A 19,875-nucleotide genomic window follows, 5' to 3' on the forward strand; every position below is an offset into this window, starting at 1 on the left:
AACTGCCAACAGATAGCATAGTGGCATAGCTACCAGTGTGGTGTCTGTGTCTACCCTTCAATAGGGTATGCTCAAAGCCAGAAGGTTCATTGTGGTGCAGATGTGTGAAGCAAGCAGACAGCCCTGCCATGGAGATGCATTCGTGCTTCCTACAGCCAAGTGAGCAAGTTTGGAAGATGTCAAATTGCACTCTTCCGAGTGGCAGGATGCTCCTTCTGGAGAATTGCCACACAAATTGGATGTGCGGTGTCATTTGTTTAACAATGCTGGTATCAATGATCATGAGAACATTCTCACCTCCATAGATGAGGTTCTGGATGTCCACACAGCACAGACACCCAGCAGGATTGTCATACTGTAAGGGCAACAGTGGCAGATCATACAGATACCACAGCACAAATAAGAGGACTTGTGAACCCAGACATGTCAACATGAACTGTTGCAAACCAGTTATTAGCATTGGGACTATGGGCACACCCACCTCCAGCCCATCTTCCACTCACGTCACCGCATTGACATGCACGGTTCGACCGGTGCTGTCAAAAGGTCACTAGGAAAATGGAATAACATGCCGTGGTCCTCAGTGATGAAAGCAGATTCTGCCTGCATGCAAGTTATTATCATTGGCTCATATGAGACAGACCTGATGAGTGCTGCCTCTTAGAGTGCATTGATCCAAGACACACTGGCACCACCCCTGGCCTTATACTTTGGGGTGTGATAAACTACAGCCCTCATTCACGTATGGTGTTTCTGGAGCAGACACTAACCAGCTCTTGGTCGTGCAGAATGTTGTTAGAAGTGTTCCTTTGCTATTATTTCAACAGGAAGATGTGTTATTCCAACAGGATAGTCCTCACCCACACACCACCTATGAAACTCAACATGCTCTGCAAGATGTGCAGCAGCTTTACTGACCAGCATGATCTTCAGGCTTGTCTCCAACTGACCACGTGTGGGATATGATGGGATGAGAAGTGACACATGCAACTTAACTACATGAATGGGCTGATCAGGTGTGGCATAATGTATCTCAGGACAGTATTCACATTCTGTATAATTGTGGGAATTTAAGGAGATGGGACCTGGATAAACTGACTTAACCAGAGGTTGTACAGAGTTTCAGGGACAGCATAAGGGAACAATTGACAGGAATGGGGGAAAGAAATACAGTAGAAGAAGAATGGGTAGCTCTGAGGGATGAAGTAGTGAAGGCAGCAGAGGATCAAGTAGGTAAAAGGACGAGGTCTAGTAGAAATCCTTGGGTAACAGAAGAAATATTGAATTGAATTGATGAAAGGAGAAAATATAAAAATGCAGTAAATGAAGCAGGCAAAAAGGAATACAAACGTCTCAAAAATGAGATCGACAGGAAGTGTAAAATGGCTAAGCCGGCATGGCTAGAGGACAAATGTAAGGATGTAGAGGCTTATCTCACTAGGGGTAAGATAGATACAGCCTACAGGAAAATTAAAGAGACCTTTGGAGAAAAGAGAGCCACTTGTATGATAATCAAGAGCTCAGATGGAAACCCAGTTCTAAGCAAAGAGGGGAAAGCGGAAAGGTGGAAGGAGTATATAGAGGGTCTATACAAGGGCGATGTACTTGAGGACAATATTATGGAAATGGAAGAGGATGTAGATGAAGATGAATTGGGAGATACGATACTACGTGAAGAGTTTGACAGAGCACTGAAAGACCTGAGTCGAAACAAGGCCCCGGGAGTAGACAACATTCCATTGGAACTACTGACGGCCTTGGGAGAGCCAGTCCTGACAAAACTCTACCATCTGGTGAGCAAGATGTATGAGACAGGCGAAATTCCCTCCGACTTCAAGAAGAATATAATAATTCCAATCCCAAAGAAAGCAGGTGTTGACAGATGTGAAAATTACCGAACTATCAGTTTAATAAGCCACAGCTGCAAAATACTAACACGAATTATTTACAGACAAATGGAAAAACTGGTAGAAGCCGGCCTCGGGGAAGATCAGTTTGGATTCCGTAGAAATGTTGGAACACATGAGGCAATACTGACCTTACAACTTATCTTAGAAGAAAGATTAAGGAAAGGCAAACCTACGTTTCTAGCATTTGTAGACTTAGAGAAAGCTTTTGACAATGTTGACTGGAATACTCTCTTTCAAATTCTGAAGGTGGCAGGGATAAAATATAGAGAGCGAAAGGCTATTTACAATTTGTACAGAAAGCAGATGGCAGTTATAAGAGTCGAGGGACATGAAAGGGAAGCAGTGGTTGGGAAGGGAGTGAGACAGGGTTGTAGCCTCTCTCCGATGTTATTCAATCTGTATATTGAGCAAGCAGTAATGGAAACAAAAGAAAAATTTGGAGTAGATATTAAAATCCAGGGAGAAGAAATAAAAACTTTGAGGTTCGCCGATGACATTGTAATTCTGTCAGAGACAGCAAAGGACTTGGAAGAGCATTTGAACAGAATAGACAGTGTCTTGAAAGGAGGATATAAGATGAACATCAACAAAAGTAAAACGAGGATAATGGAATGTAGTCGAATTAAGTCGGGTGATGCTGCGGGAATTAGATTAGGAAATGAGACGCTTAAAGTAGTGAAGGAGTTTTGCTATTTGGGGAGCAAAATAACTGATGATGGTCGAAGTAGAGAGGATATAAAATATAGACTGGCAATGGCAAGGGAAGTGTCTCTGAAGAAGAGAAATTTGTTAACATCGAGTATAGATTTAAGTGTCAGGAAGTCGTTTCTGAAAGTATTTGTATGAAGTGTAGCCATGTATGGAAGTGAAACATGGACGATAAATAGTTTGGACAAGAAGAGAATAGAAGCTTTTGAAATGTGGTGCTACAGAAGAATGCTGAAGATTAGATGGGTAGATCACGTAACTAATGAGGAGGTGTTCAATAGGATTGGGGAGAAGAGAAGTTTGTGGCACAACTTGACTAGAAGAAGGGATCGGTTGGTAGGACATGTCCTGAGGCATCAAGGGATCACAAATTTAGCATTGGAGGGCAGCGTGGTGGGTAAAAATCGTAGAGGGAGACCAAGAGATGAATACACTAAACAGATTCAGAAGGATGTAGGTTGCAGTTGGTACTGGGAGATGAAGGAGCTTGCACAGGATAGATTAGCATGGAGAGCTGCATCAAACCAGTCTCAGGACTGAAGACCACAACAACAACAATGATCGACTAGATGTCATAGTCAGTGCCTGCATTGCCACGTGTGACAGCTACACCATATACTAATGTGGGTGTTTCAGCATGGGTTGATGCCTGGTGCCTGAGAACCACTTGTTTATTTATTTATTTATCTTACAGCTCGAAACATGTATTTAACATGCATGGGCAATGTTATAATAATTACATTCAGATTATTGATACACAATATAAATAGATTACATGCTACTAAGTAAAATATCATTGAATTATATTTAATATAGCATTCCTGAGGTCAAATCATGTCAGCACCATACTGTATGGGCACTTCAATACAAATGTAATCATTTCATGTACTCCACCTGCACTGTTGCAACAATAAATCTTCAGTCAATTGGAAATCTTCAAAATGGAACCTCCCCCCCCCCCCCCCCCCCCCTCCTGCATGTATATGGCTTCCTGGAGGCATCATACACAGGTTACTAATGTATCATGTGTGTCATACTGGACATTTCTCGTGGAAATTGCCAGCCAGTCACCTAAACTTATCCCGGTAGTAAGGTATCCTAATTAACTGTGCAGACCAGGTCTAAGAGCTCGATTTTGTCCTCTCTATAAATAGTCAATATCTGCCCAGAATTTATCTTTGAGTCTGCAGCAAATACTTTCTAACTGATCAAAACTGTATATTGGTCTGGGACCTGACACCAGAACTTTGTGTTTGCAGGCAGGATTTGTACTCATGCATGAGTCCCAGCCACTCCGTTGTACTGTCAGAAATGAAACTTTTGTGGGTCATGAGTTATACCTGGACAGCACAGTCAATGAGAATATTGCTTGCAAAAGGCAACATTTTGGATTCAAAGCCTGGTCTGGCACACAGTTTCAAACTGCAAGGATGTTTAAATCAGTATGTAATCATATATTTAAAAACAAAGATGATGTGACTTACCATACGAAAGCACTGGCAGGTCGATAGAAACACAAACAGACACATACATACACACAAAATTCAAGCTTTCGCAACAAACTGTTGCCTCATCAGGAAAGAGGGAAGGAGAGGGAAAGACGAAAGGAAGTGGGTTTTAAGGGAGAGGGTAAGTAGTCATTCCAATCCCGGGAGCGGAAAGACTTACCTTAGGGGGAAAAAAGGACGGGTATACACTCGCGCACACACACACATATCCATCCACACATACACAGACACAAGCTTGTGTCTGTATATGTGTGGATGGATATGTGTGTGTGTGCGCGAGTGTATACCCGTCCTTTTTTCCCCCTAAGGTAAGTCTTTCCGCTCCCGGGATTGGAATGACTCCTTACCCTCTCCCTTAAAACCCACTTCCTTTCGTCTTTCCCTCTCCTTCCCTCTTTCCTGATGAGGCAACAGTTTGTTGCAAAAGCTTGAATTTTGTGTGTATGTATATGTGTGTTTGTGTTTCCATCGACCTGCCAGCGCTTTCGTATGGTAAGTCACATCATCTTTGTTTTTAAATATATTTTTCCCGCGTGGAATGTTTCCCTCTATTATATTGATATCAGTATGTAATCAGTTTCATTTGCGTTGACTATTACTGCCACATGCTTCAGACTTGGACACAGCAGTGTCATTTACAGGATAGCTTGAAGGTCATGTGGGAATCTTGTCATTGGGTTTAGCAGCAGGTAGCATCACTCTGATCTTCCATTTTTGACACATTGGTGTACATTGGCAACCTATTAAGTATGACACATAGGTAACTGGCCATGTTTTCTTGTTGCACAATTCCATTCTTGCATGTTCATCTGCTGTGGGACCACATGGGCTGGGCATCGCCTTGTGGCAAGTGATTGGCTTTCCGTTACAATGAAGGTCAGTCTCCACTAGTGTATGCGTATATGCAAGGCAGTAAATGATTTTTTTTATTGAAACTTCCTGGTAGATTAAAACTGTGTGCTGAACTGAGACTCGAACTCAGGACCTTTGCCTTTCGTGGCCAAGTGCTCTACCATGTGAGCTACCCAAGCCCAACTCACAACCCGTCCTCACAGCTTTACTTCTGCCAGTACCTCATCTCATACCTTCTGAACTTCACAGAAGCTCTCCTGCAAACCTTGCAGAACTAGCACTCCTGGAAGAAAGGCTATTCCAGAGACATGGCTTAGCCACAGTCTTGATCCAGCACGCAGTTTTAATCTGCCAGGAATTTTCATATCAGTGCACACATTGCTGCAGAGTGAGAATTTCATTCTAGAAACATCCCCCAGGCTGTGGTTAATCCATGTCTACACAATATCCTTTCTTCCAGGAGAGCTAGTTCTGCGAGGTTGCAGGAGAACTTCAGTGAAGTTTGAAAAGTAGGAAACTAGGTACTGGTGGAAGTAAAGCTGTGAGAACAGGTCATGAATCATGCTTGGATAGCTCAGATGGTGGAGCACTCGTCCATGAAAGGCAAAGGTCCCAAGTTCGATTCTTGGTCTGGCACACAGTTTTAATCTGCCAGGAAGTTTCGTATCAGTGCACACTCCACTGCAAAGTGAAAATTTCATTATGGAATTTTTTTATTTTTTAATGATTTTGTTTAGTCACAGGATTTTATTTGTGCTGTTCCTCTTGCATTCCCATTTCCCACCTGATAACCCATTTGTACCTGTTGTGGGGACCTCAGAGTGCTCTGCCCTTTTCAGTTTTATACTTACAGAATTTGAAGATCAGTGCTCGGAAAGATATAGGTGTTCATTTTTTCCGCACTCCATTTGAGAGTGGAATAATAGACAATTATTGCGAAGGTGGTTCAGTGCACCCTTTGCCAGGCACTTAAGTGTATTTGCAGAGTATCCATTTAGATTTAGATACTAAAGCAGCAAATGATTTTTTTTCCTAAACAGTGTAATAATGTGGAGACTTATTCAGTATATGATACAGACTTTCAGAGATGCAGAATTTGGTGTATTCTTTTGCATGTGTGTACATTTTTTGTTTTTAGAAATATCCTTAAGGCTGAGTAACAGAACTGACTTGGCACAACCAGTGTTGAATCAAGACAGCATTGGCATCCACATTCTGACAGTCTTGACATGTTATTGTTGAGTCACTAATGTGGGTTAACAATTTTCTTATTATGAAGCGACACAAAACATGGGATGACATCTATTTACTTCCCTAAAGAGTGGTTTTTCCATGCTGTGTGAATGGAGCTAAAAAAAGTCAACTGTGATGTATAATATTAAAGTCTTGGTTTAATATGTTGGTCAGATAATTGTTCAAAAATGTACATGTATAACATTTGTTAGTTAATGAAATAAATTATATTTGACATTAGCTTCACATTTTATAAAGATATAAAATAATAAGTTTTAAAAATGAGTACATTTTGCTGAACACAGACTCTGCACTTTTAATCAGTGCTGTGTGTACCGCACGTCCTTAAACTGGCCCTGACAGGCAACTTGATACCAAACTCTGTGAACCATTGAATTTTCTTAGTATGATTTGCACGAGAACCATACATTCTTGTATTAAAATAGTAATATAATAATAAATAATAATAAATAAAATGCACCAGATAAATATCTTATTGATTCATACTAACACAAGACTGGATGTATGCATGCACCCGTAGCTATGTTTTTATCTCTTCTTGGTCATACTGAACTGATGTAACATGTACCATTTTTCACAGCCCTGAAAGAAAGAAGACTTAACCTTCAATTTTTCATTTGATGTAGACTTGTTTGATATTTCCAAGGAATATTTACACCTGCTTTAAACAGATTTAATAGTTGATTTTTATACGTGTTTTGAATGTATAATAATCAGATATAATTATTGACTCACTGTAATATCATTATTATCCTTTTGTCTGATTTAATTTCCCCAGGAAGCAACTGAACCTGCCAGCACTGAAAATAATGCAGAGAGTTTTCCTTCAGCAATCAATCAGGTATGTGCCAAACAATATTTAAATATAATACCTTCACACAAGACTGGCCAAAATCTGTGGCTGCAGTTTCCAGCACTTCTCAAATGATAGTCTCTGTTATTAACAACTCAAAATAATAATAATAATAATAATAATAATAATAGTAATAAAGTTTCACTTTGAATTTTGAACAATTTTCAAGTGTACCTGTTGGTTGTTGATGATTTTTGCTTCATAAATGGAAATACTTGGAACTAGAAACTGTGGTCTGGAATGATATCATGGGATACTGCTGACAGCAATTCAACTGATAGTCCCATTACTACTTTGTGAAAGAAAAACATTGTTTTCTGACACCAGGTTTCACCTAGTTCTTTCTGTTTGTTTCCACGTTCATCCACAAGTCAACAGTACATTTCACAAGAACATGTTATAGTTAAATTTAAATAGTATTTCAACATACACATGTGACACATCATTTATAGGTTGGAGGCATGGAGATCAAACTGATTTTGTTCCTATATTGCCCAATAGCAATGCACGGGAACTGTCTTTGTAGAAGTTATTGTATTGTGTACTTTTGACATTGTTTCAGACATTCCTGATAAAGTATACCAGCCCTTTTCTCTTAATGGTCTGCTTTGATTTTGATCTTTTAACAAAAACAGTCTAATATTAGCTTGTTATAAGAATGATCATAGTTTGCTATAAGGTGTGGCCATTTAGTGCTATCGTAATGTTGTACCCTGTGGCAAGAGTTGCAGATATGTCAGTTCTTGTAGTATTCTACATTTGTTGTAGAAGTCACCAGCCATTCACCTAAATGTATCCCAGAGCTAAACAATGGAAGTCAAAAATAGACAAAACACAGCAAGCACACAAGCACGCGCGCACACACACACACACACACACACACACACACACACACACATATATATATATATATATATATATATATATATATATATATATATATATATATATATATATAATATGCAACTCACACACATATGACCACAGTCTCTGGCAGCTGAAGCCATCACAGTCTCTGGCACCTGAAGCCAGACTGCGAGCAGCAGCACATGATGGGAGAGGCAGCTGAGTGGTAGGCGTAAGGAGCAGCCAGAGGTGCGGAGGGGAAGGGGGAGAGATATCAGGATAGGGGTGGGGAACGGTAAAGTGCTGCTTGTGGGAAAATACAGGGTTGAGGTGGATAGAAGGCAGGGCAGCCAGCTGCGTTTGGGAGGTAAGATTGAGGAATTGGGGGGTGGGGGGTGGTAGCAGAAAAGTAGAGAAGTAAAAAGACTGAGGGGGCGTTGGTGGAATAGAGGACTGTGTAGTGTTGGCATGGGAATAGGGAAGGGTCTAGGTGGGTAAGGACAATGACTGTTGAAGGTTGAGGCCAGGAGGGTTACGGGAATGTAGGATGTATTGTAGTGAGAGTTCCCACCTGTGGAATGTAGAAAAGCTGGTGTTGATGGGAAGGATCCAGATGGCACTGGCTGTGAAGTAGTCATTTCAATGAAGAACGTTGTGTTGGGCAGCATGCTCAGCAACAGGATGGTCAACTGTTTCTGGGCCAGAGTTTGTCAGTGCCCATTTGTGCAGACAGCCAGCTTGTTTGTTGTTATGCCCACGTTGAATGCACTACAGTGGTTGGAGCTTAGCTTGCATATCACATAACTGATTTCACAGGTAACCCTGCCTTTCATAGGATAGGTGATATTTGTGACCGGACTGGAGTATGTGGTGGTGGGAAGGTGTATAGGACAGGTTTTGCGTCTAGGTCTATTACAGGGATGTGAGTCATGAGGCAAGGGGTTGGGAGCAAGGGTTGTGCAGGGATGGATGGGAATATTGCATAGGCCCAGTGGACAACGGAATACCTCTGTGGGAGTCTTAGGAAAGATAGTGGGTAGGACATTTCTTATTTCAGGGCACAACAGGAGGTAATCGAAACTCTGGTGGAGAATGTAATTCAATTGCTCCAGTGTTGGGTGGTACAGAATCATGAGGGGAATGCTCCTCTTTGGTTGTATGGTGGGACTTTAGGTGGTGGTGGGTGACTGGAAAGATAAGGCATGGGAGTTCTGTTTTTGTACTAGGTTGGGAGGATAATTACAGTCTGTGAAGGCTTCAGTGAGACCCTTGGTATATTTTGAGAGGGACTGCTTGTCACTACAGATGTGACAGCCAAGGGTGGCTAGGCTTTGTTGACGGGGAGATATTGCCGATGATTGGTAGATTAGGTATGGACAAAGGTACTAAGGTAGCTATCTATGAGGTGGAGGTCAACATCAAGGAAGGTGGCTTGTTGGATGAGTAGGACCAAGTGAAGCAAAAGGGGAGAAGGTGTTCAGGTTCTGGAGGAATGTGGAATGGGTGTCCTCACCCTCGATCCAGATCACAAAGATGTCATAAGTGAATCTGAACCAGGAAAGGGGTCTGGGATTCTCCTAAATGATCCATGAATAGTTTGGCATTGGATGGTGCCATGTAGGTGCCCATTTCTGTACCCCAGATTTGTTTGTAAGTAATGCCTTCAAAGGAGAAGTTATTGTGAGTGAGGATATAATTGGTCATGCTAACTAGGAAGGAAATTGTTGGTTTGGGATCCATCAGGTGTTGGGGAAGGTGGTGTTCAGTGGCATTAAGGTCACAGGCATTAGGGATGTTAGTGTAAAGGGAGGTGGCAGCAATAGTAACAAGCAGGGCACCATATGGTAAAGGAACAGGAACAGTGGAGAGTCGTTGGAGGAAATGGTTGGTATTTTTTATGTTGGAGTGTGGTTGCAGGTAATAGGCTGAAGGTGTTAGTCTATGAGATTATAAGGTTGGGATCAGTTTTTAGGTGGTGGAGTGTGGTTCTTTCTGCAGATGTAAGATTAATATGCATGTTGGGGGGGAGGGGGGGGGGGTTGGGGAATGATGGTGAGGCAAGGTTCGAGGTTAAGAAATTCTGAAAAGTTGACAGGGTGATTTGGGGGCAGTGGTATGTATGATGTTTGGACGGAGGAGTGAACTGAGTCAGGCAGGATACAACATTAGTCTTTGGTTGAGTCTGATTGGTAAGGTTGGTGGTGAAAAAGTGTTTCCACTGTAGGGACTGGTAGAAGGAGAGAAGGTCTTTAAAAAGTTTGGAGTTTGTTGTAGAGGTGGTGGATAGTGGTAGCCCAAGGCGAGAATAGGAAGTGAACAGGGTGGAGAGTGTTTTGAGGTGGCATTGTGCATGTTGCTCTAATTCCTGGAGGGCAAGAGTTTCAATGTGTGTTATTAGATCCATTTTTAGGATTGCATAGCAGGAGAATTTTACAGAAGAAGAGAAGGCATTGCAAGAAGGTTTGCATCTGATTGATTTGGTTTTGCAGCACTATGTTGGTGAGAGTTAAGAATTGGCAAATCTGAACAGATGGAGGTCATTGTGGAAGGAAGACGGCAGTCGGAGATGGGTAATCTGATGGTAAGGCATTTGGGGGATTCCGTGAGCCAAGCAACAACACAGGAACAGTGTGTGGGACTGGCTTCTGGCTCTGGATAAGGGAACTACTCTGCATTGACGCAGATGTAAGGCGCAAGGATCCATCTGTAAAAATACATAAATAACGTAGAATTATGTCTGAAAAAATGGCAGATGAAGCAAGGTGGAAAAAAGATGAAATCTGAGGGAATAGGCCGATAGTGAAAGACAAAAACCAACTGAAATTGGTGGTAAGACACATTGAGACCTGCAACTCAGCATCTCCGCTATGTTGTGAGTAGAAGCATTAAAGTGTGCATGAATAAAACAGCAAAGGGACTCTCAAACACGCCCCCCCCCCTCCCCCTCTCCAGTTCAGCAACACCCTCGATGCCATCCATGAAACTTTGTTGAGCATATTACAAATGTACTTTCAGAAATTTCAGCACCAAATCAGCCTGGTGGCTGTTCTAGCACATGAGGGTTAGGCAGCTGCTTCAACACCTCTTTGGTGCAATTTGCCTGCCTTCAGGCACTAGAGCAGCAGTCAGGCTGAATTACTGTAAAAGTTCCTGACACATACATTTGTAATGCACTCAGTAATGTTTGGTGGATAGCACTGAGGGTATTGCCAAACATGGGGGTCTTAGGGCACCCTTTACTGTTTTATTCACACATGTTAATGTTGCACTCCCACATGATCAGCACACAGGAGGGCAGAAAACATTAAGAGTTGAAAAAGCATAAGTACCCTTTGAGGTTTTGTATCACATTCAGATTTCATTGAATGGTTTTGAACATTCCCTAGTGGTTCTGTCCTGTAAACAAGAGCAAAAATTGTGGCCTTACTGCACTCCAGTGCAATCTTGTTCAGTGGAGATGTAGCCCCACAATCACCTTAGAGAAAGATTGAAATGTCTGATGGTGTCAGTAATGTCAAAGGTTGTCAAGGACATCTTCCTGTTGCTCATCACAATGTGAACTGCTATTTTCTGCCACGAGATGTGTGGGAATTGACACTCCAAGGGAATGGATAGTTTCATTGATGTCCTTCATGCCACCCTTTGAGGTCTTTTCATGTCAGTTCTGCGTGACAATGTGTCTCAGATGTTTTCCTCAGACGCCTGTGAGAAAACTGCATGATTTCAACACTGGGAGTCACGGTTCTGATCATCACAGATATATCAGAAGAAGGGGTGAAGTGTGTATAAGAGGGGCTGTGACAACCTTCTCATCCTGTGTACATTCACAATGGTGTTAGGGAGAATTGTGGTGAAATTTGATGCCAATGTGACATCATCAACCCACTTTACTGTTCACATGAGCTATTGAGCTATGGCCTTTTTTTGCATGTGATGACACTTCACTGTTTGAAGCTTCGCCAAGTCAAAGGGTGATGTCACAGGGTCCCACACTTTTGCACCATTGCAGAGGGAAGCTGTAGGCGTGTTTGGGGCAAATTTGAAACTTATACATTGCAATGGGAGACAATTGGGGTTTTTGAAAAAGTTATCCTTTAACTTTGTTGTGCGGTGTATGTGTGTAGGACATCTTTCCTTTCCTCTTTAGAGGTAATGTGTTTACAGTCCCATAACAACAGTGTTATGCCAATCAGGAGTGCAGTGCAGGCATCTTGTAATGTTAAAGTCATCTGTGACAATGAGTTTACAATGTTGTGTACAAAGTTATCTAAAATCTACCAGCTCCAGCAGCCCATGATGGGACCTGCAGGCAGCGACCAAAGTGGTCTCAATATCAGAAGTGTTAACTGCTGATACATTGCAGTGGCAAATATAGTCTGTTGTGCTGACATTTATGTCTAGTGTGAGATGCTTCTCTGTCACTTCTGCCTCAAAGAGGAATTGCTAGAATTCTCTGACTTTTATGCAAATACCACTGGTATTCCACACGCAGAATATGATTCCACAATATCACTCAGCCATTTTGGGCTTCAATGGTTTTCCCAATGGCAATGAAGATATCTGACATTATTGCAGTGACAGTTTGCTGTGGCATGTTCATGAGCTTGGTAACTGACATGAGAAGTCACCGGGTGGAAGATTCAGATGGGCAGTGCTAGGCTGCCACAGTCACCAACAGGAGCATTATTTTGCTCTTACTAGAGACCCTTGTGGTTTATTGATAGCATCAACACTGTGTGAAAGCTGTCAATGTGTGTTTCAAAAGCTGTAAATTTCAGAAGGCTGTGATAATAACTTCATGTGCGCCACTCAGTTTCCTGGCTGCTTCTGGCAGCATCTAAAGTAGCCTGATAGCAGGCTGTGCTGGTTGACTTCACCAGCACAGCATAGTTCAGGCCTGTTCAGGCTTTTGCTGCACTGCCGCCACCAATCTGTGTTAGCATTTGCCCCTTCTTTTTAACTTCAACACACTTTTATACCTCATATGCTGCAAGCTCACCATGTACTTCCTCCTGCAGAGTACATACATAGGTAAAACTCACTTTTAGTGAGGAGACATGCACTGCTGCTGTGTCCACCTACACACTTCGCCCACTTCTAAGGTATGTGGCAGTGCTTGCCTCTGTGATGAGGACTTAGCACTGGAGCTGTGTAGGAGACTGTGTTTACTTCTTAGTTACTCAGTTGTCACAGATATGGTGGTAACCTGGGTGACCTGAAACAATATCCACTTTGTGTCATTGGTGTCAGCAACAAGTACATAGCAATGTCACCTCCCTCACCATTCTGGATCTCATTTCCATGACATTGCATGCACTGAAGTCCATCACATGAATGTTCTTCTTGAGCTCACTAGTTTCAGAACTGGAAGTTCCAAGGTCTTCTGAAAATTGTCATTAAGGATGTGTTGTCCTGGCTGCCAAACATACAAAGCATCATCTCCTTTTCTTATGAGATATCCATCAGTTTCTTGTAGTATTCAGGATACAAAAGAAGCATTTCGTAGGGCTCCCTGCCTGTGGTTCTTACCATGAAATTGTCATCGACTGTTGTAGTCACAGTATCATACAGCTTTTTGTGCACGGTTTTTAAATCTGTGATGGCCATAAGTTGTGCGAGTCCTAGGTGGTGCCAGTCCTTTAGGTGGTGGTGCATCCATCACCGCCCATTGCTTGTAGTGGTAGGTGTGGTGACTTACATTCACAGGGTACTTATCTTTCAGTCTCCTTTTAAGTTCAGGATTATTTTTAATAGTGTTATCAGTGTAGCAAATTTACTTCTATAGATAGTGAGCATTATTAAAATCAAGCTTCTTTTTTCCCCTATTCCTAAGTATGATACATGGTTTACAGTGGCATCCCTCCATTACAGAAGAAGACGCCATTAAATGAATGCGATTATTTCCATACAGGGCCATGAAAAAAATTTTAAACCTAGAAATCTGTTAAATGTTTTATTGTGATTTCTGACTTAGTGAATTGTTCTGTGTATTCCACATTAGTATCGTAAGTACTATACTGAAGCTGGCAGAGATAATGAGGGAGAGGGGAAAGAGACAGATATTTGCAAAGGAAAGAATTGTAATCAGGGTGTAACTTGTTTATCAGTGATGGGTAGAGAAGTTTTTCAGTATTAATCACATAGTTTTCATTCTACAGAATTTCTGTTTATTGTAATGTCGTTGTGAGGCAACTGCTTTCCCCACAGGAGAATGAAACCTTCACATTAAGTGTCATTTTTATTATTGACTGTTTTTATTTAACAAGTGTAGAAACCTTTTTAGTATTACGTATTGCATCAAATGAAGGCATGCAATTCAGTATTGCTGACTCAACAATATTTTGTTGCCTGTAACTATAATACTTGTATTAAGTATTCGTGAACTGTGAAATAACAGTACATTTCATTGCAATGGTAAAAATGTAAGGAAAAGATAGATTGCTGCTTACCGTAAAGATGACACATTAAGATGCAGACAGGCACAGTTAAAAGACACTTACACTTTAGTTTTCAGCCACAGCTTTCACCAGAAAAATAAAGAGAAACATACATTATTCATTCATACAAGAAAGCACATCTCATTCGCAAATGACCACCAACTCCAACAGTTTGGACCAGAAAGTAACTGTCATGTAGAACAAAAGCAGCAATCGGGAGAGGGTGGTGGAAGGAGGGCAGAGAGCACTGCTGGAAGATTGTGCAGGGGCTAGATTGCCAGCAGACACAGCGTTGGGAGGCTGTGAGGCAGGGAGATGGAGAAAAACAGAGCGAAAAAGGAGAGGAGCAGGGAAAGTTGGGTAGGTGTGTTGGCAGAGGACAGTATACAAAAAGGATAGGAGACGAGAACAGGCTGGAGGTGATGGACAGAGGGGGTGGAAACTGCTGGGTGGAGGGTGTGGGAGCAGTATGTTACCATAAGTTGAGGTTGGGATAATTTGTGAGCAGAAAATGTATTGTAAGGGTAGCTCCCATCTGTGCAGGTCAGGAAAGCTGGTGGTGGAGGGAAGGATCCAGATGGCTGTTTCACTATTCGAGCCATCTGGATCCTTCCCTCCACCACCAGCTTTTCTGAACTGCACAGATGGGCATTATCCTTACAACACATTCTCGGCCCCCAAAATTATCCCAATCTCAACCTATGGTAACATATTGTTCCAACACCCTCCACCCAGCAGTTCTGAACCCCTCTGTCCGTCACCTCCTGCCTATTCTCATCTCCTGCTCTCTTTGTGTGCTGCCTCTGACACCTCACCTGCCCATCTTTCTCTGCTGCTCTCCTTTTTTGCTCCAATTTTCCCACACCTCCCAGTCCGATGCTGCGCGTGCACACTTTGCCAGATGGTTCTCCTCTCTCCCCCTCTCATACAATGCTCTCCCTTCCCCTTTCCTGCCCCCTTCAGATTGCTCCTTTCATTCAATGTCACAGTTGCATTCTGGCCCAAGCTGCCAGAGTTGGCAGTCGTGTGTGTGTGAGGTGTGCTTAACTGTGTAAATGAATGGTATATGTCTCTCTTTTTCTGATGAAGGCTGTGGCTGAAAGCTAATGTGTAAGAGTCTTTTAATTGCACCTGTTTGCAATTTAACATGTTATCTTTACAGTAAGTAGCAGTCTATTTTTTCCTTACATTGTTGACACTCCAACTGGAGTTTCCATTGTTTCATTGTAATGATATTCATTTGTTGTGTCTATCTGTCTCACATATCACATGTAACAATCATAGTATTAATATTTACAGGGCCATGGAGAAACTGTGGCACCAGAGGACTGCAATCGTGATTTGGCAGAAGCTGACCAGTCATGCCCTGATGACTGTGTTGATGTCCAGCCCCATATATCTGATTCTGCTGTACCTACTGAATGCAGTAATGAAGTAAGAAAATATTACTAACATTAAACTTGTTGCACCTGTAATCAACAAAAACATTTAAACAGTGGAAACTAACTCTGTTATCATTGCAGTTATTTGAGACACACAAGAAAGCTAAAAATCGTTTTGTCTGCCATAGGCTTTTTTAATTACTGTAGCAAGTCAAACATTTATTTCAACATTTATTTGGGATTGCTAACGTGTCATAACTCACATCCATTTTTAAATACAGATTATATCGGTGACATATTTCAAACAAATATGTGTTATAAGGGAGTAGAAATTTGTTCCTACATACTAGTCACATTATCTTAGGTAAACGTACAGTAACAACTAATACAACTACAAGCACAAAAACACACAAGTTAATATTAGGTACAAGGATTATTTTACAATGATATCTCTCATTCTCACCACCCCTCCTCCCTTTTCCATCCATTCCTTGACCACCTCCACTTTCCTTTCTTTTCACCCGCTACCTGCTGCTTCTGCTTCACACTACCATGCTACCACCTCCTCCCCTTGTGCATCCTTCCCTATCCCTCCCCAAACCCATTAGTTGGCTAACTGCTCTCAGTAACTGATAATCAGTAATAAATGTTACCATGGTCATTTAGCATCTCTGTGGAGAGGGTTGTGATTCTTCTGGAATACCCGGAAAACCTGGAATTTCCAGGCAATTGCCTTATACATGAGAAAATCAGGGAAATCTCAGAGAATTTCAGGAATTTCATACAATGTCAGAGAATTCTTTGATTTTAACCTTTGTTGTAATTTGATTTTATTCAGTTTTATAAATCACTAATTTTAAAATACTTGAGAAGGAAAGTAGCTACTCACCGTATAGTGGAGATGCTGAGTTGTGATAGGCCCAGCAAAAGGATTCTCACAATTATAGCTTTCCACCATTACAGCCTTTGTCAGCAATAGGCACACACACACACACACACACACACACACACACACACGCATTCACCCTCACGCAAACGCAACTTGCACACGTCTTCAGTCTCAGACAACTGAAACCACACTGCAAGCAGCAGCAATGGAAGTAGCGACTGGTTGGGGGTAAGGAGGAGGCTGGGGCAGGGATGGGGAGGTATAGTATGGTGGGGGGTGGCAGACAGTGAAGTGCTGCAGTTTAGATGGAGGGCAGGAGAGAAGGTGGGAGTGGGGGTAAGAAGTGAAATAGGAGATAAATAAAACGAAATTAAAAGACAAGGTGTGGCAATGAAATGACAACTGTGTAGTGCTGGAATGGGAACAGGGAGGGAGCTGGATGGGTGAGAACAGTGACTAACGAAAGTTGAGGCAGGAGCGTTACAGGAATGTAGGATGTATTGCAGGGAAAGTTCCTACCTGCGCAATTCAGAAAAGCTGGTGTTGGTGGGAAGGATCTGTACGACACAGGCTGTGAAGCAGTCACTGAGATGAGGGATATCATGTTTGGCAATGTGTTCAGAAACAGGGTGGTCCACTTGTTTTTCTGGCCACAGTTCGTCAGTGGCCATTCATGCGGGCAGACAGCTTGTTGGTTGTCATGCCTACATAGAATGCAGCACAGTTGTTGCAGCTTAGCTGGTTTCACAGGTAGCACTGCCTTTGATGGGATAGGTGGTGATATAGTGAGCGGACTGGAGTAGGTGGTGATAGGAGGGTGTATGGGACAGGTCTATTACAGGGGTATGAGCCATGAGGTAAAGGATTGGGAGCAGGATTTGTGTAAGGATGGATGAGTATATTGTGTAGGTTCAGTGGATGGTGGAATACCACTGTAGGAGGGGTGGGAAGGATAGTGGGCAGGACATTTCTCATTTCAGGGCACGACGAGAGGTGCGAGAATGTAATTCAGTTGCTCCAGTCCTGGATGGTACTGAGTTACGAGGAGAATGCTCCTGTGTTGCCGGACTGTGTGATTTTGTGAGGTGGTGGGAGACTGGAAATATAAGGCGTGGGAGATTTGTTTTTGTACAAGGTTGAGAGGATAATTATGGTCAGTGAAGGCTTCAGTGAGACCCTCGGTATATTTTGAGAGGGACTGCCCATAACTACAAATGCGACAACCACTGGTGGCTAGGCTGTACAGAAGGGACTTCTTTGTTTGGAATGGGTGGCAGCTCTCGAAGTGGAGGTATTTCTGGTGGTTAGTAGGTTTGATATGGACAGAGGTACTGATGTAGCCATCTCTGAGGTGGAGGTCAATATCTTGGAAGGTGGCTTCTTGGGTTGAATAGGACCAGGTGAAGCAAATGGGGGAGAAGTTGTTGAGGTTCTGGAGGAATGTGGATAGGGTGTCCTCACCCTCAATCCAGGTAGCAAAGATGTCATCAGTGAATCTGAACCAGGTGTGGGGTATAGGATTCTGGGATTTTAGGAAGGATCCCTCTTGATGGCCCATGAATCGGTTGGCATAGGATGATGCCATGCAGGTGCCCATAGCCTTACCCCAAATTTGCTTGTAGGTAATGCCTTCAAAGGAGAAGTAATTGTAGGTGACGATATAGTTGGTCATGGTGACTAGGAAGGAGGTTGTTGGTTTGGAGTTCATAGGGCATCTGGAAAGGTAGTGTTCAATAGCAGTAAGGCCATCGGCATTAGGAATGTTAGTATACAGGGTGGTGGCGTCAATAGTGACGAGCAGGGCACTGTGTCGTAAAGGGACAGGAACTGTGGAGAGTGGGTGGAGGAAATGGTTGGTATCTTTTCTATAGGAGGATAGGTTCTGGGTAATAGGTTGAAGGTGTTGGTCTACAAGAGCAGAGATTCTCTCAGTGGGGGCACAGTAACCGCCCACAATGGGTCACAGTGGGTGGTTGGGTTTATGAACTTTAGGAAGCATGTAGGAGGTGGGAATGAGGGGAGTGCAAGGGGTAAGTAGGGAGATGTACTCTAGGGAGAGGTTCGTGGATATGGACCTAAGGATTTGAGTAGTGACTGGAGATCTTGCTGGATTACTTGAATGGGGCACTGTGGCAAGGTTTGTAGGCGGAAGTACCTGACAGCTGATGGAGTCCTTCTGCCAGGTAATCCTTGCAGTTCAAAACAACGGTGGTGGGGCCTTTGTCTGCAAGTAGGATTATAAGGAAGGGTTCTTTCTGCAGATGTAAGGCTAGTTTCCATGTTGAGGGATTTGGAGAATGATGGTGAGGCAAGGTTCGAGGTTAAGAAATTCTCGAATGTTAACATGGGGTGGTTTGGAGGCAGTGGGGGTTGATCATGGTTGGATAGAGGAGTGAACTGAGTTGGGCAAGGTTCAGTCTTTGGTTGAGTCTGATTGGTCAGGTTGATGGCAAAAAAGTGTTTCCACAGAAGAGACCAGGAGAAGGAGAGAAGGTCTTTAACAAGTCCTGCATGACTGAATTTGGGAGTGGGGCAAAAGGTGAGGCCTTTGGAAAGGACTGATATTTCTGTGGGTTAAGGCTTTTTGAGGAAAGGTTCATGACTGTGTTGCGGGTCTGTTTAGGTTCTGGGTTCTGTGTGGCGGTGGGAGGGAATTTTGGAGGGTGGGGTAAGTGTAGTAGGTCTGCAAGACAGGGTTTGTCTGCTATGAGCGGATGTGGGGGAGGTTTGGAGTATGTTGTAGAGGTGGTGGACAGTGGTACTCCAAGGTGGGAATAGGACAAATGTTAATGGTGTTGAGACAGCAACCAGCCACAAATGTATTTAAGTTCCTTTATTTAAAAGGTACGGTTACCAGTTTCCAATCATTACGATTCATTGTCAGCTGGCTTTCATGCTTTCATTACGACATGTGCTGTGTTTTTTACTGATTAGTTATCCTAAAATATAAATGATACATGATTAAAAGCACATCACAAAGATGGTTGAGTTACGGATTTGCATTGGGATGTGACTCACGTGAAGTGTCATTTTGGAGTACTTGTTTTCATAGTTTTCATCCAGCAGACAACGTTTGTAATTTTCGCCGCATTCACATCATTGCACACATAAACTTGCGTAACTGAGTGCTTCAGATATGTCACTGAATGCATTTCCACCACATTTCTGTCATTGCACATGTAAATTTGTGTCACTGAGCACTTCAGCTTAGTCACAGAACAGACTTCTAACATGCA

The 19,875-nt window shown here is 42.6% G+C and overlaps 1 protein-coding gene across 4 annotated transcripts in view; it reads left to right on the forward strand.

The window, feature by feature from the left end:
- The window catches only part of LOC124605781 (pericentriolar material 1 protein-like), a 378,792-nt gene that overhangs the window by 265,429 nt on the left and 93,488 nt on the right, over positions 1-19,875 (forward strand). For all 4 annotated transcript variants that reach the window (XM_047137665.1, XM_047137667.1, XM_047137666.1 and 1 more), the window contains 2 exons: positions 7,011-7,073; positions 15,668-15,802. In XM_047137665.1, coding sequence (XP_046993621.1) covers positions 7,011-7,073; positions 15,668-15,802 — 198 coding nt within the window. The remainder of the gene's footprint in view (positions 1-7,010; positions 7,074-15,667; positions 15,803-19,875) is intronic.

Source organism: Schistocerca americana, chromosome 3, assembly GCF_021461395.2.
Source record: "Schistocerca americana isolate TAMUIC-IGC-003095 chromosome 3, iqSchAmer2.1, whole genome shotgun sequence".
Taxonomy (NCBI): domain Eukaryota; kingdom Metazoa; phylum Arthropoda; class Insecta; order Orthoptera; family Acrididae; genus Schistocerca; species Schistocerca americana.